Below are 14,861 nucleotides of genomic sequence, written 5' to 3' on the forward strand. Positions count from 1 at the left end.
GCGCGCCATGTCGGGCGGGCCCCCCAAGGCCCTGCAGTCCACGGGGCCCCACTCGCTGCGCGACATGCCGCACCCGCTGGCCGGCTCCAGCAGCGAGGAGGCCGTGGGTGGCGACAGCACGCCCAGCCCGGACCTGCTGATGGCCCGCAGCTTCGGCGACAAGGTGGGGCGCGCGGGGCTGCGGACCTGGAGGCTCATTCCATTCCCGGGAGCGGGGCGCGGTGGCGGACCCGAAGCCACGCGGCTGGGCTCGGGGCCGCGCCCATCCTGGCGCCCCTTCCCGAGGGGAGGGCGTGCCCTCGGCCCCGGAGCCCTCGGCAAAATGACACCCCTGCCGGGTCGCAGCTGCGAGGCCAGCGACCGCAGGGGACGGGCTTCCCTGGCGGTGCCTGGCCGCGAGCGCCGGTGACAGCTGGTGGGGAGGGGTCCCGCCGGCGTGAGTGCCGGGCTCGGCGGCTGCGTCCTGGGATAGGGTCCCTCGTCCCTCCGGGTGCATCCCTCGGGCTGAGCTGCCGGATAACTTGTGTTGCCGCCACTTTCCGGGGACGACACCGCAGCAAGAGCTCATGGTTTGGGGTGGTCGATTTGGACAGCCCCCGTCTAAAGCGAGAGAAGGTATATGTGGCGAGTGATCTTTGTTTAGATTTGCTGTGTGCCCAGAGGAGTCACCTGACCCAGACCCCAGCCGGCGGCGGGAGGAGAGAGTCTGGTTGCGGTTTTCTGTCTAGGGCTCCAGTCACCTCCGACGGCTTCCCACACTGTTACGGTTTGGGCCGAAACTGGTTTTGTGGTCGACGAGGGGAAAAAAAACAAAAACCCCCAAACCCTCGCCGTTTGCCCTTCTTTGTGCGTTAGGAGGCACCCGCTTTTCTGAGAGCAGCAGCCCTCCTGCTGCTTTGAGGGACAGCAGTGACCCAGGAGAAAGGGGCGGCATTCCATCCTCCGCTGGCTTTGCAGCTGGAGCTCTGGTGTGACCTGGACTTGAGCAGTGATTGAACCAGCCACGCGCTTCACTTAGTCGCTAATTGCTGGAATTAGCATGCTAAGCACTGGTGATCAGGATTTTCTGCTCCCAGCCGAAAAAAATACTCAATGGAGTCTTCCTTGCCCCAGTACCAAATCGACCCTGGGGGCCTGGCTTTCTTCCCTCCCCCCCCCCCCCCCCCCCCATGAAAGAGCACGGTACAGTGAAAATGAGCATGAGAGAATACTCGAAATAGCTAGGGGACTCGATGTACCTTCCAAGAGATTTCGCAAGTGAAGAGTGGGAGTAAACCAGTGGGAGCAAGAAACCGTCAAAAGCTAATGAAGCCAAAGGCCTGAGTAGCCCCCCAGGTGTGAGCTGATTCTCTCTCCTAGATTAGCAACAGTGAGGTTATGTCACTTAGAAATACCTTGCCTATATTTGACAGGCAATAAGGGATTGTGGGACGCACGAGGGGATAATTTGATGCTATCTTTTGGACAGAGAAATTGGTCCTAAATGAATGTGGAATAGGAGTTCGGGTTAAATCTTCCTGCTTCTTGCTTCTGGGGACGAAAGTGAGTTATCGATTGCTGTGTAACAAATGACATCCTCCCCCCTCCCGTCCTCCAGCTGATTTGGCACCTGACAGTCATTTCTGTGGGTCAAGATTCTGGAAGTTCAGACTTACATGTTGCTCACAAAGTTGCAGTCAGTCTTCCAGTTGCCGTCCAGCCAGTATCCCACTTACTTGACGGTGTGTGCTAGCGTAGAACTGTGCTTCCTAGGCCTCTCCCTGTCTGGGTTTTCACATGTGAATCACCAGGCCTTTCTTCTCAGTGCCTTTGGGTGGACTCAAACCTCAGTGCTGTGGTTAGAGAGTCAGCGGTTGGCTGGGGCCGCAGTATTCTGGAGAGGCTGGATTGGGGAAAGATCCCCTTGAAGGCTGCTTGCAGACAGACCTCGGCTCCTTGCCAACATGACAGCTGGTTCACCCAGAGCAGGTGATCCGAGAGAGCAAGAGTGTGTCGACACTGCCTTGTAGGAGTACAATCTCATCTTGGGAGTGACATCTCTGGGGTCTTCTGCTCTCAGACCAACTCGGGTACATTGTGGGGAAAGGGTGTGACCACCAGGAGGCGGAGATTGTTGGTGCCACCTTGGAGGCTGGCCACCAAAGATTGCTATGTTAAATATTTGCTTAAGGTCTCAGCTCTTGGAGAATACCCAGGGAAGAAGTAGGGGCATTTTGCTCATACATACTAGGAAGACGCATGCCCTCTCCCACCAACATATGTCTGGTGTGCAGGAAGTCAGACCCAAACCTAACTGCTCCTGGCTTCCTTTACAGGGTCAGCTCTGTGAGAGAGAATGGTGGAGACATTCTTATTAATTATTGACTATTTAATAAGTCTCCTAACAGCTTTGGAGAGTATCTAAATGACACCGTACCCAAGGGTCTGATTCCTAGTAAGCTACTTTTCCTTAGAGGCTATCCAGTGCAATTTCTTTCTCCCAATAGAGAGAAACATTCTCCTTGACACTTCTTGCCTTACATGCACGTTCTCATTAGCGCGGTTTCTGTCAAAGGAGCGCATCAGGAGCTAGCTAGGAATGGAGGTGGGAAGGAACCGTGGAATCCTGCCCTTTGCCCCTGGTTCTTTGGTTCAGCCTGGAGGGGTCCCGGTAGAGGGCAGTCCAAGAAGTTGGGCGCTGCTGCAGGCTATCCTTGATAAGAAGACCGTTTCCTTGCTTCTTTTTGGAAATTGGAGTCGTTCTGCAGAAGGGACTATCTTTCTTTGGGCCCAGGTGGTGCCATGAACAGGTGGGAGAGAAAAATGAATGTGTGAGACTCACCACTTGAACATTTCTGATGGGATGAATCTATTTTATCTACCAGGGGGTTGCTACGATTAGTTCTTTTCAATCCATCAGGACTCATAGTTTTTGTCTCCACCTAAAATCGTAAGTAAATCACTTGACCCAACAACGCTTCTCTCTTCTGCTTTCATGTGTAAATGGCTCTGGGCTGCTGCTTCACTGACTCAGCCTCTGGCTTCCTTGGGTCTCCCAAAACCAACATGAAATTCCCACTCCTTCCGTGGTTAACACACCTGCCCACATCCTCCACCTCTTCACCAAACCTCTTCACCTCCACTTCCTGCCCCATAGGACCCTGCTTCCCCTGAAGTTTTCTCAGTGGTGGTGCCCTTTCCTCCTGTCTACTGCTTGTTTCAGGAGATGGGCGGCTACTATTATTCTCTACCCATGTCTTTGTAACCCACCTCTGCTCCCTGGAGACTCGTGCCATTTTATTCATTCAGCAGGTAGTTGAGTGTCTACTCTGGACCAGGTCTAGTTCTAGAAACTTGAGATAAATCAGGTGAATAAACTGGTCAAACATTGGCTTTTCATGAGTATTTTATTGAGGCCCAGTGGTGTTTCCTTCTCTTGTACACAGGGTTGCTATTAGTGGGAACTGACCCAACGGTACTGCTAACCACCACATACTGTGCTGGGTAACATGCTGTGGGAAAAAGAAAAAGTAGAGCAGGGGAAGGGGGCCCAGGAGCACTGGCCATGGGGAGTGTCTAGGCCTCATTGAGAGGTTGAAATTTGAGCAGACTTTGAGGAGGCTGGGGAGATGGCAGACAGATGGCTGAAGAAAGGTTTCTGCCAAAGCCGAGCCTGGGTGTCAGCAAACAGCCCAGAGGCCAGTCAGGCTGGACAGAGCTGAGTTATGGGGCAGGGGAAAATGGGGTGTTCTGGGGCTGACCGCGGAGAGGAGGTGAGCAGATCTTGTAGGGGCTGGCAGGCCAGCCTGAGGGTTTTGCCCATTCCTCTGAGTGACTTCAGGGAGTCATTGTGGGGTCTTGAAGCTGTAATTTAACTTATGCGTTGAAGAGACTATTGAACTGAGAATCACTTTGATTAGTTAGAATTTAGCCACAAGCCTTTTTCCGTTCAGAGGAAATACTCCAAGCTCATGCTGTAAAGGCCTAGGTATTTTGGCTTTAAGAATGGCTGGAACTTGGAATCAAAATAATGTTGAGATCTGTCCTTGTCCGTCTCTGGGCTCTGCTGTCCTCTTGTTGACTTTATTCTAAAGCCGAGGAAGGGACAGCTCTGCAAACAAGCTTCGCAGCGCCAGCCGACAGAGCACTTCTTTCTGGAGAGTTCCGGCAAAAGCCCTGGGGTGGTGTCTCATTGGCCTAAACTGGGTCAGGCTCTTAATGACTGCTTTCAGGTAGCAACTGATTGCCCACACCTGGATCAGATGCTCACCTTTGAACCCAGAGACCCCACCACCACCCACTGCCCTGAGCTGGTTCCCAGTCAGCAACTCTATAAGTCAGACTAGAAGTGCCACGTCTGGTGGTCTCCCATTTTCAATATTTACAGAAACAGACATGCCCTGTCTTTCTCCTGACAAGCCTGTGGCAGCAGCCGAGCACTTACTCATTGCACCACCGAAGAAAGGTTTTTATTTGCTTTCGTTGTGAAACCAGCAAAATGCATGAAATGTTTCTGTGGAGCTTAACGAAGAAAAATATGTACACACTTTAACAAGCAATACTGTACAGTGAACACTGATGTGTCTACCCTACCCCCCAACTCTAGATTAAGACCTAGAATATTATTAGTGTTTTGGGGAACCCTGGAGGGAAGAGGGAAGTGATTTCTAAGCAAAACCAGGATGTTGCTACCAGGATGAGGAATGGCTGTCAGGCAAGCATGACATTCACTACAGATCTTGTACTCCTCTGGCATTCCTACCTCCCCTGCTTTTCACATTCATTTGTTAAAACCTTTAGACCCCCAATTTACTGTCTTCTCAAAGCATGCCCTCATCTCTTGGTGGGTGGGGTGGGAGGGGCTTTACCATCCACATGTCTGACCTGTGCAAAACCAAATTCACTGCCATCGAGCCGATGCTGGATCATATCGACCCCTGTGGGTTTCCAAGACCGTAACTGCGTTTACGGGAGTAGAAAGCCCAGCCTTTCTCCTGCCAAGAAGCTTGGTGGTTTCGGATGGCTGACCATGCAGAGTTTGTCCCAACACATAACTGCTATCCCACCAGGGCCCCGTGCAGCCCTCCTGAAGCACTCTGTTGATGTTTCATCTCGCCAGTCTCTCGCTGTTACTCTCAAACAATCCAGCCGGGGGACAGAGAACAGAAACGTGTGTGAAGGGAGACAGCAGACGGTTTTAAGATAAGAAAATAATAATTTAATGTATTGAGGGTTCACGAACGTGGGAGGGTGGAGGAGGGAGGGGGAAAAAGAGGAGCCGATAACAAGGGCTCAAGTAGAAAGAAAATGTTTTGAAAATGATGATGGCAACATACATGTAAATGTGCTTGATGCAATTGATGTATGGCTTGTTAAAAGAGCGGTAAGAAAAGAATTTATAAAAAAAAAAAAATCAAAGAACAATTCAGCCACACTCGCAGGGCCCCACCCTCACATTATTAGTAGGTGGCAGGGTGTCACCACCCATCAGATAGCATCCCTTGCCTTACTCTTCTGTCTGTCCAGGTCCCTGAATAAAATATTCCTACTGTACCCCTTCTCTGACCTCTGCCCTATGCAGGAGGGCTGTGAGCAGATTCATTTCATCCGATTGCCTGCTAAGAATTTGCTCTCACTCTCAGATATACTGAATCAGAACTCCATTTTCATGAGATCCCGGGCCTTGTCAGTGGTTTTAGTAGTGCTTAATGAGATCCCGGGGCTTGTCAGTGGTTTTAGTAGTGCTTAATGAGATCCCGAGGAACTCTTGGAAGTGAAGGCTCTGGTTCAGAATAGCTGGGGCTGACATAGGGCGCCTGGTGGCACACACAGTGGGTTAAGCTACCGTGGAACCCACCAGCTGCTCTCTGGGCGGGAATTGGGGCAATGTGTGCATCCATAAAGACTTACAGCCGTGGAGGCCCTATGGAGCAGTTCTCTTCTGTCCTGTAGGGTTGCTATGAGACGGAAGAGGCTTGATGGCGGTGGAATTGCACATTTACAGCCGTAAGGTGGCCGCATGAACTGACTGGAGGTCCTGCTCATAACCCTCTCCTGGGTTCACCTCCCTGACCCAGTTCAGAGCCCATGGCCCCTTGTGTCTGTAGTTCTGGCTGTCAGTTTTTCTTTGGTGCCCTTTCTCTTTTACACCCAAACAATCACCTCATGTGTTCGCGTCTTTTACTGTAGTTGTGATGTAGCAGCCCTGGAAGGGATACCACCTCTCTGAATTCCTGGAGGGGTAGGGGTGGGAAAGAAAGATGAGGCTTTCTACTCCCGGAAACAGTTAAAATCTCAAACTCCCAGGAGCACTTAGTGATACCCTGCCCTACAGCGTTGCTGCGAGTCGGCTTCGACTGGTGGCAGGGAGTTTGGTTTGGTGAATTCCTGGGCTGCAACGGCGACTGAGTTCTCCGTGGTGCAGGGACCTCTTTCTCTGCCCTGTCCAACCCCGGGGAGTCGATTCTGACTCAGGCCGACCTGAGTGGGTTCAAACTGCTGACCCTTCAGTCAGCAGCCAAGCCCTTCACCCACGCTCCTTTTCCATTCCCCCGTCGCCCCCTAATCTGCACAGTGGCTGATTTGAGGCTCTTCCCTTTCCACACCTGTACTCCACGTGCTACCTTAGAGGAAAGGGGGCCACCAGGAAAGAGCTCCTTTAACTTTCTCGAAACTGCCAAGTGATCTGAATCCACAGCCACCCCTACTCTCCAACACCCCCCTCCCCCACCACAGCCTCTCAGAGAGAGACCTATCTGCTATCCTGCTTTCACACCTGATCCTTCAGGTTCTCCCTCTCCGCTGGTTCTCCCCCCCCCAGCTTGCCAATCTGCTCAAGTTCTCCGTCTTTAAAACAAAGCTGAGCGTGAAGAAAACTCCTGATACTTCTTTCTCCCCGCCCCAGCGCGGTTTCCCTTCACTGCCAGACTTCTTTTTTTTGCGGGGCGGTGGGAGGCAGGGAGGGAGAGGAGGGCACTGTATTGTTGTTGTCTATACATCCTAACTTCTGGGCTGCTCCTCCAGCAGTCTGCTGCTGCCCTGTTTTGTGACTGCAGTTCACAGTCCTAGTGACCCCCCACTGCTAAATCCAGGAGCCGCACTGCACAGTGGCTCATACCTGGCCTTGGGGTAGGCAGTCCTCGATCCTGCTGAGCACTGACTCCCCAGCCTGAAACACCCCGCCCTCGGTTTCCCTTTTTGGATTTCTGGGGCCCGATTATCTGCACTTGGACTTCAGTCCTGCCACTTGGCCATCTTGGTAGCTGGGAATTTTTAACCTCTCCGTATCTCGGTTTCCTCAAACGTGAAAAGGCATCACCATGGTATCTACAGATAGGCTTGATAAGAAGATGCGCTGAGATCACACTTACAGTGGTGCTTGGTACATGGTGAGCCTTGAAAAGATGTGAGGCTCTTGCGCTCACTTATTTCTTGATGGTGTACTCTCCACATCGTCTGTATTTTGGCCTGTTCTTTGTCTGTTGTCATTATCGTTGGAGTCCAACTCGAATAAAAAACACTCTAGGTATTGCAAACGGAGAGACTCTCATATAGGGACTTAATTTCATGGCTGATGGCAAACTCAAAGTCCAGCAGACAGTGAGGCAACATGGCGTTTAGAATTAGAGGAAGCCACTTTCATCCTCGACATTGGAGGGTCAATGAGAGGAGGTGGTGTTAGCAGACCTCGGGCGATTCTGTCCGAATAAGCACTGCGGTGGGGCCGCAGAGGGACTTCTCTCCTGGTCCTGTGTCCTGGTCTTCTATCAGTATCTTCCCTTGGCCAAACCTACCTGGCCAGGAGGCAACTGAGCTTGGGAAGTGTAGTTCCCTGTGGTATGAAGCCCGACAAGCGCTGACATGGCCCGTATAGTTTTCTTTCTCCCTGACCTTAAGTTCTGCTGTCTCTGAGGACCCTGCCTCCACCCTCTGGGTAACTGTTTTCTCTGGGTCATTTTGGTTGGTGGCTTCAAAGGCAATTTGCGTATTGCTATTTCCTGAATCTTTTTAAAGTATCATTTTCTTTCTCTCTTTAGAACTGTATATTTAATTACCTCCTGTACGTTTTAATTTTGTCACATAGAAACCTCAAATTCAACATGTCCCAAACTGAACTCAAGACTGCCAGAGCTTCCCCTGCCCTCTCGAGCCAGCCCTGCTTCTCCTTGGCTCTCTGTCTCGGTGAAGAATACAACCCACCATGGCTTTGCTTGGGTGGGAAATCAAGTCACTGTCTTTGACTCTTCCCTCTCTCTCATCACGTGGATCCAACAGACCTTATTCTGTGCCGCCTCCCTCCTCAGCATCTCTGATGTCTATCTCCCTCTCTCCAGCCCTGTGTAGGGACTCTGGTTCAGGCCTTCGTCATGCTGTGATCACCATCGCCTTCTCACTGGACCTCTGGCCATGGTAATGCTTCCCCTTATCCGTTGTTCATGTTGCAGCCAGAACCATTCTTCTAAAAGTCAAACATGATGGTGATGTCACTCTCCTGCTTAAAACCTGCGCCCAAGGCATCAGTCTCTGGGCTTTTGTGTGCTGTTCTTTTCACTAAGGCGTCCTGGTGGCCCCCTGTGAGATAAGTATTGGGTTGCTAATTACAAGGTCTGTAGCTCAAACCCACCAGCTGCTCGTTGGAAGAAAGATGAGGCTGTTGCTCCCATGTAAAGATGTACTGTCTTGAAAACTCCATGTAGGACCACTATGAGTTGGCTCCAACTTAGTAGCAGAGGTTTGGGTTTGGCTCTTTGCACTGGGGTACTATAAGAAAGAACCCCCTCCCCTGGAAGCTAGGTCGTCTTCTAGAAGCAGCACATTCCAGTTGAGTCTGTGGGTCTCATTCTCTCAAGGTTACTGCCACTATTGGTTAATGATAGAAATCAGATTCTAGACCCCCTAACTATAAGTGGCATTTCTGCCAGAGGCAAAGCACTGTGGGATACAAAAGTAGATGAGATCTGAGGTTTACCAGACCCAGGAGCTTTCTGACTTGTTGGGGAGACAAGCCCACATCATGAGTCTTATACAGTATGAGGCATGAGTGCTTGTCTATACTGGAGGGCTCCTGTTTACCCAGCATATATGATTCTCTTGGGAAAACTTTCAAGACTCTAGTCCTTGTGGCTCTTGTGAGCCTGCCAATCACTGTGGAACACTTCCTGCCCACCCAGAGGGAGAGGAAGATGGAATGGGACACAGCATCACGGCTGAGGAAAGATTGACCACAGGTTCTGAAGTGGAAAAGACTTGTGCCCGTTGGAGGAGGACTGAGTGGGGTCATGGTTGTCAGGAGTGGATCCTGGGAGTCCAGAGGTGGAGATTAGTGGGAGAGGAGATGGGAAGACAGGTCAGGAGGAACCTGGAAGGCTGCTGTTGATTGCTGTGGTGTGGAAGTTAGCTTTTCTTCTCTGGACACTAGAAGGGAGAGGGTTTGTCTGGGACACTAGAAGGGAGAGGGTTGAGGCCTGAGATGGAAAGACTGATAGTAGAAAGGAAGGTGTTGGGATAGCGTGGATTCAGTTGGAGCTAGCGTGGGGTTTGTTTGGAGCTGTTGGCTGGGAGAAGAAAGCTTAGAAACTTGTAAGATGACCCGTTTGGGATCTGTGTGGCTGCCCAGTTGCCTAGTCTTGGAGGCTGGTTCCTTCATTGAGAGAAGGAACACAGATTGGGGAACAAGTACGAGGGAGTGTATGAAAATGGCTTGGATGGAGTTTAAAGTCAGGGGTTCTGGGCAAGGGTAATATAAATTCCTCTGTCGAAAGCCTACTCAAATCTTACTACTTACCACAGACGCTGCCTCTGTAATGTTCTTCTTTACATAGAGATGCGTAACCCAGTAGATCCAACTGGGAAGCAGGAGTGGAAGATGGAGACTGTGAGGCCAGGATTCAGATCCACTGGGCACAGGCAATAGAACGGAGGGCAGGAGGTTGTGGCAGTTTGTTAGCAAGAAGGGCTACAGCTTAGGGGAAAAACCAGATGGAGGGAAGGCATTTAGGGTAGGGGAGAATTGAGCATTGGGGAGGTTACTGAGAAGAAGCCAAATGGTCCATGACAAATGCGAGCCTCTCAAAGTACAATAAGTACATAGTAGCAGGTTCACAAGGGTACGCTAATTCATGTACCAATGTGTACCAGTAATTGGGTCATGATTAGATATTGGACAAGTCATGTGCTGTCTCACACCTGCGTTACCTCAACATAGTTCCTTGTCTTATCTGCCTGGATGGGAGTGAGGAATCACTGCCATTTCCGTGAGCCTCCTGAAGAGGTGAGGGGCATGTCTGGGGAAGGGGGGTGCACAGGTCAAGAGTCGCAGAAAAAAGCATCTTAGCGCGCCTGTTTGTGTAAATCTGCATAAGCAGGAAAAGCTTGACACATGTAGATAGGAGAGCGCAGACACTCTTCAAAGCCCCGATCCGTTTAGCATATGCTCCGTGCCAGGCTCTGTGCTAGGTGGTGGGATACCGAGGAAGATTTTAAAAAGGTCTCACCCTTGAGAGTTCACGGTCCAGTGAAGAAGGGGAACATGCAAACAGATCCTTGGGATAGAATGTGAAAAATGCTAAACGTACCACTAGCTCTGTAGCCTTCGGCAAGGTTTGGTTTGGTTTCTAAACCCTGTAATACCTCATTTTCCTGACAACTAAAATCTGGCTCTTTTCCACGGGGTGTGCTGCGGATTGAATCAGTGTTTGAACAGTATCTGGAACAGACTTAAGAGCAGGTTGTGTAGCTGAGGGGTGAGGAAGGCAGCCTTAGAGGCAAAGGGAAGTGAGACAGGGCAGAGAGAGCAGCTAGCAGGGATGTGTTGTTGGCTGTGGTCAAGTTGGCCTGTCCCAGCTCTTGGCCACCCTGCACGGCCCAATTCTGTGCTGTCCTCATCATGGGAGTGTGGACGGGAGGGACCATTGTGACCTATAGGGTTTTCATGAGCTGATCGAAGGATGTAGATTGTCCAGGCCTTTTTTTACCTAGTCTGTCTCAGCCTGGAAGTTCTGCTGATCCCGTTCATCACCATCGCAGCACACAAGCCCCCAAAGGCAGGCAGGGAGTGGCTGGGCATGGGGTGTGTTGGCTGCGAATTGAAGGCAAGTCTCCTGCGTGGAAAGCAAGAATTGTGCTGCTGGAGTGTGGCTGTCCCAGGGATGGCTGGAGCTGAATCCTACGCAGGAAACAGTGGGTATGCCTGTAAAGAACTCGAGCCTTTGGCATCCCCACCCTAGGGTCTTCAAACAGCAATTTTCTTAGGTCACTGGTCAGGGCATGAATTCCCGGTCATTTCCAGCATGCCTGCCTCATGGTTGGCCCAAGCAGGTTCAAAGTCAGGGAAAGCAGTCAGGCAGAGAAACAGGTGCTGGCAGCCGGGAGTCAGGCTGTTGTGCCCTGAAGGGATCAGAGCCAGGGGTGTGATGAGTGAGGCGCTGGTAGCTTCTGCTGCAGTTATTGTGACCATGAAGTAAAGAGTGATCATATTAGGAGAATGGTGGCTTTTTCTGGAGGAGATGAAGCTGGAGGGTGAAGGAGGAAATGGACAGAGGAAGGAAGAACAACTGGGCAGAGCCGCCAGCATGTGCCAGAGTGGAGAAGTGTCGGGCGATTCACAGATGGTGTGCAAGGGGCTGGGGAGTGAGGGGGCTGGGGAGGTCCTTGGTGGGCTGAGCTCGTGGTAAGGGCTTGTTCTTTGCCAATCAAGGGTTTCAATGGGAGGGTCAGGACCCTATCTATGGTTAGAGACTCAGGCCACTGGGATGAGCCCTTAGCAAGGGTCAGATGGTTAGACAATGGGCATGAGGTAGTTTCATAGGACTTTGACTCAGTGGATTCAGGAGTTTTGTTTGCAAATCATGGAAAGCCAGCTTGAACTAATTTAACGATGACAGAAAAGGTGGGGGGTCATGTTTGTTTCATAGTTCTGCCTCTGGTGGGGAGGTAAATCTCTCTCCCCATGGGAACATCTCAAGGATACCTGGCTTGGGTCACATTTCCATCCTTAGACCATGAGCAGGGTTTTAGCCTTGCGATTAGTCCACAGGAGCTCCTGGACCAACTAGGGCCAAAGCTGGATGAGGGACCTGAAGGAGTGGGCATCCCCCATTCCAGCTGCAGGTCCAGAGAAGTGAGAGGACTGAGGGAAAAAGGATAAGGTCATCCCGGGAGAAATTCTGGAACCATTAGCTTTACAGGCTGGTAGGACCATGGGTATGACCGCTTGAAAAACCTTGACAGATCCTCGTGAGACACAGGAACTGTGGGAATTTGGGGAGAAGCATGTAAAATATGAACTATTTAACATATGCTTAAAATTTGACATTGTGATGGTGGCGTAAAATCCACCCCCTTAAAGTATACAATTAAAGGATTTAAAATATATACACTCAAGATGTGCCACCATTTCCACTGTTTTCCAGAACATTTCATCAACACGAATGAGAGCCTTTGCCCCATTAGCCAGTCCCCATCTACTGTCCCCTGGGAACCAGTGATTTACTCTCTGCCTCTCTGGATGCAGTGGGACATTTCCTACCAACCGATCAGACAACACGCAGACTTGTGTGTCCGGCTTCTTTCTCTAAGCACAGTGCTTCCAAGACTCATCCACGTGGTAGCATGCATCAGCACTTCATTCAATTTCATAGCTGAATAGTAGTTCGTGTTACAAATGTATTATATATATATATTTTTTTTCAAATGTATTATATTGTATTGGTCTATCTGTTGGACATTTTGGATTGTTTTCATTAGTCTTATACAAGAGGTTTCAAAAAGTGCCTGGAAAATTCCACTGTCTTTCAGTGGTTAACTTCACCTCCTTTTTTTTTTTTTTTTTTAATCATTTTATTGGGGGCTCTTCCAGCTCTTAAAACAATCTACCCATCCATTGTATCAAGCACATTTGTACATATGTTGCCATCCCCCTTTCCAAAATATTTTCTTTGTGCTTGAGCCCTTGGTAGCAGCTCCTCTTTTTACCCCCCTCTTCCCCCCACCCTCCGACCCTGATGACCCCTTGGTAAATTATAAATTATTATTATTTTCATATATTACACCATCCGCTGTCTCCCTTCATCCGTGTTTCTGTTGTTCCTCTCCCTGGGGTGGGGGGTGGGGGCGGTTATATGTCGATCATTGCAAGTGTTTCCCCTTTTCTCCCCCCACCTTCCCCCTACCCTGATGGTATCACTACTCCCACTACTGTTCATGAGGGGTTTATCTGTCCTGGATTCCGTATGTTGAAGGCTGTTATCTGTACCAGTGTCCACGCTCTGGTCTAGCTGAATTTGTCAGGTAGAACTGGCGTCATGTAGAACTGGTCAGGTAGAACTGGCGTCATGGTAGTGGTGGGGGTGGGGGTAGGAAGCATTAAAGAACTAAAGGAATGTTGTATGTGGAGCATGCATTTTGAAAGTTATGGTGAACCAGAAAGATCGCCAGAATGGAGAAAATTACCAGCCAAAGCCACTAGAAGCATGTTCTTCCCCTTACAGAAGCAGAGCAGCCGTTGTATTGCCAGGCAACCAAATCTCCTGCCCTGGGTGTTTGAGCACAGTTTGCATCAGCACTGCCCTGCTCAGAGACGGCGGCTGGCTACCCAGCTTTGGGTGGGTATTGCTCTCCTGCTAGTAACCTAGTCCCGTGCAGCAGGCTCCTGAAAGAGCTCACCATGCGTCTTTTAAGTCTCCTATGCCAGGACTTCAGCCTGTAGTTTTTCCTGTTCCAGGCCCCAGGCTAAATCAACCAAATTATAATAAGATAAGTTAGGGCTGTTCCCATTTTGCCTCTTCGATCATGACACACTGCTCCCCTCCCCACCCCCCAGCTAAAAGCAAACCCACCGCCATTGAGTCGAATCTAAATCACGTGATCTTATATGGGGTTTCCCAGGCTGTACATTTCTATGGGAGCAGTTAGCTTCCCCTGTCTCTCGGGGATGCCTGATGTGGGTGATCCGCTGACTTTACAGTTAGCAGTCCAGTGCTTACCTGAGAAGTCGGTCACCACCGAACCTGTTTGAAGGCAAGTAGGCGTTGTCTCTAAGTCAGATGTTCATAAATTGGACGACCTGTGTATGCTCCTTGGAAAGTTATGAGATCTACCTTCTGGAAATGACATTAGCCTGGCCAGGTGTCAGACATTACAAGTAAATGATAACTTATTGAAACTAGAGTTTCAGAATGGTTATATGAAGTAGAGGTTTTATTGCAAAAGTGGCAGTCAACACTTTCCTTAGGGCTATTTAATTAGGGTGGAGGTATGCTCGAAGGAACTGGGTCTGGTCATCCTGCTAGCATCAGCATCTGTGGTGTGAAAATGCAAGCCAGCAGCCTTTCTCCGCACCATCAAGCAAATCTTGTTCATTTCACAACTTGCCTCAGCAATTAGAAGGACACTTGGACCTTTTTGTTGATTCCTCAAAGATTTATATGGGCCTGTCATGTGCCAGGCATGGGGGTGGGGGGATTCATAGGTGGACTTTGACCTCTGTCCATTCAAGGACCAGGAAGGGGACAAAGGAAGTCCACGTGAAAAGTAGCAACTTAGCCGGGTGGCAGGGGTGTTTGCACAGAATGTCATAAGCGGGCTAACAGTGATTTCTGTTGAATAGTTTTATTGGCGTATAATTCACGTATGCACTGGAATCGTTCATGCATATTAAGAAGAGTTGTGCAATCATCACCACAATCAGTTTCAGAACATTTTCTTCCTTCTCATACTTGTTAACTTCCCAGTTCCCCCTAACCTCCCCTGCCAACAGTGATTGATTTATTCATTTATTTATTTATTTTGAGTTAAAGAAATTCTAGAGTGAAGCAAATGTTTGGGGGAGGCTTTGGGCTACCAATTATAGATAACAACTACATTTTGTCTCTTTTTTTTTTTTT

General features: G+C 49.9%; 1 protein-coding gene across 1 annotated transcript in view; it reads left to right on the forward strand.

Moving 5' to 3' along the window:
- The first annotated feature begins 7 nt into the window (after window positions 1-7).
- Window positions 8-14,861, forward strand: part of SNX30 (sorting nexin family member 30) — a 102,902-nt gene continuing 88,048 nt past the window's right edge. Inside the window, exon 1 of the mRNA XM_004710943.2 lies at window positions 8-163. Within this exon, the coding sequence (XP_004711000.1) occupies window positions 8-163 (156 nt within the window). The remainder of the gene's footprint in view (window positions 164-14,861) is intronic.

This window comes from Echinops telfairi, unplaced genomic scaffold (genome assembly GCF_000313985.2).
Source record: "Echinops telfairi isolate 266 unplaced genomic scaffold, ASM31398v2 ScPeMD7_7410;HRSCAF=8448, whole genome shotgun sequence".
Lineage (NCBI taxonomy): Eukaryota > Metazoa > Chordata > Mammalia > Afrosoricida > Tenrecidae > Echinops > Echinops telfairi.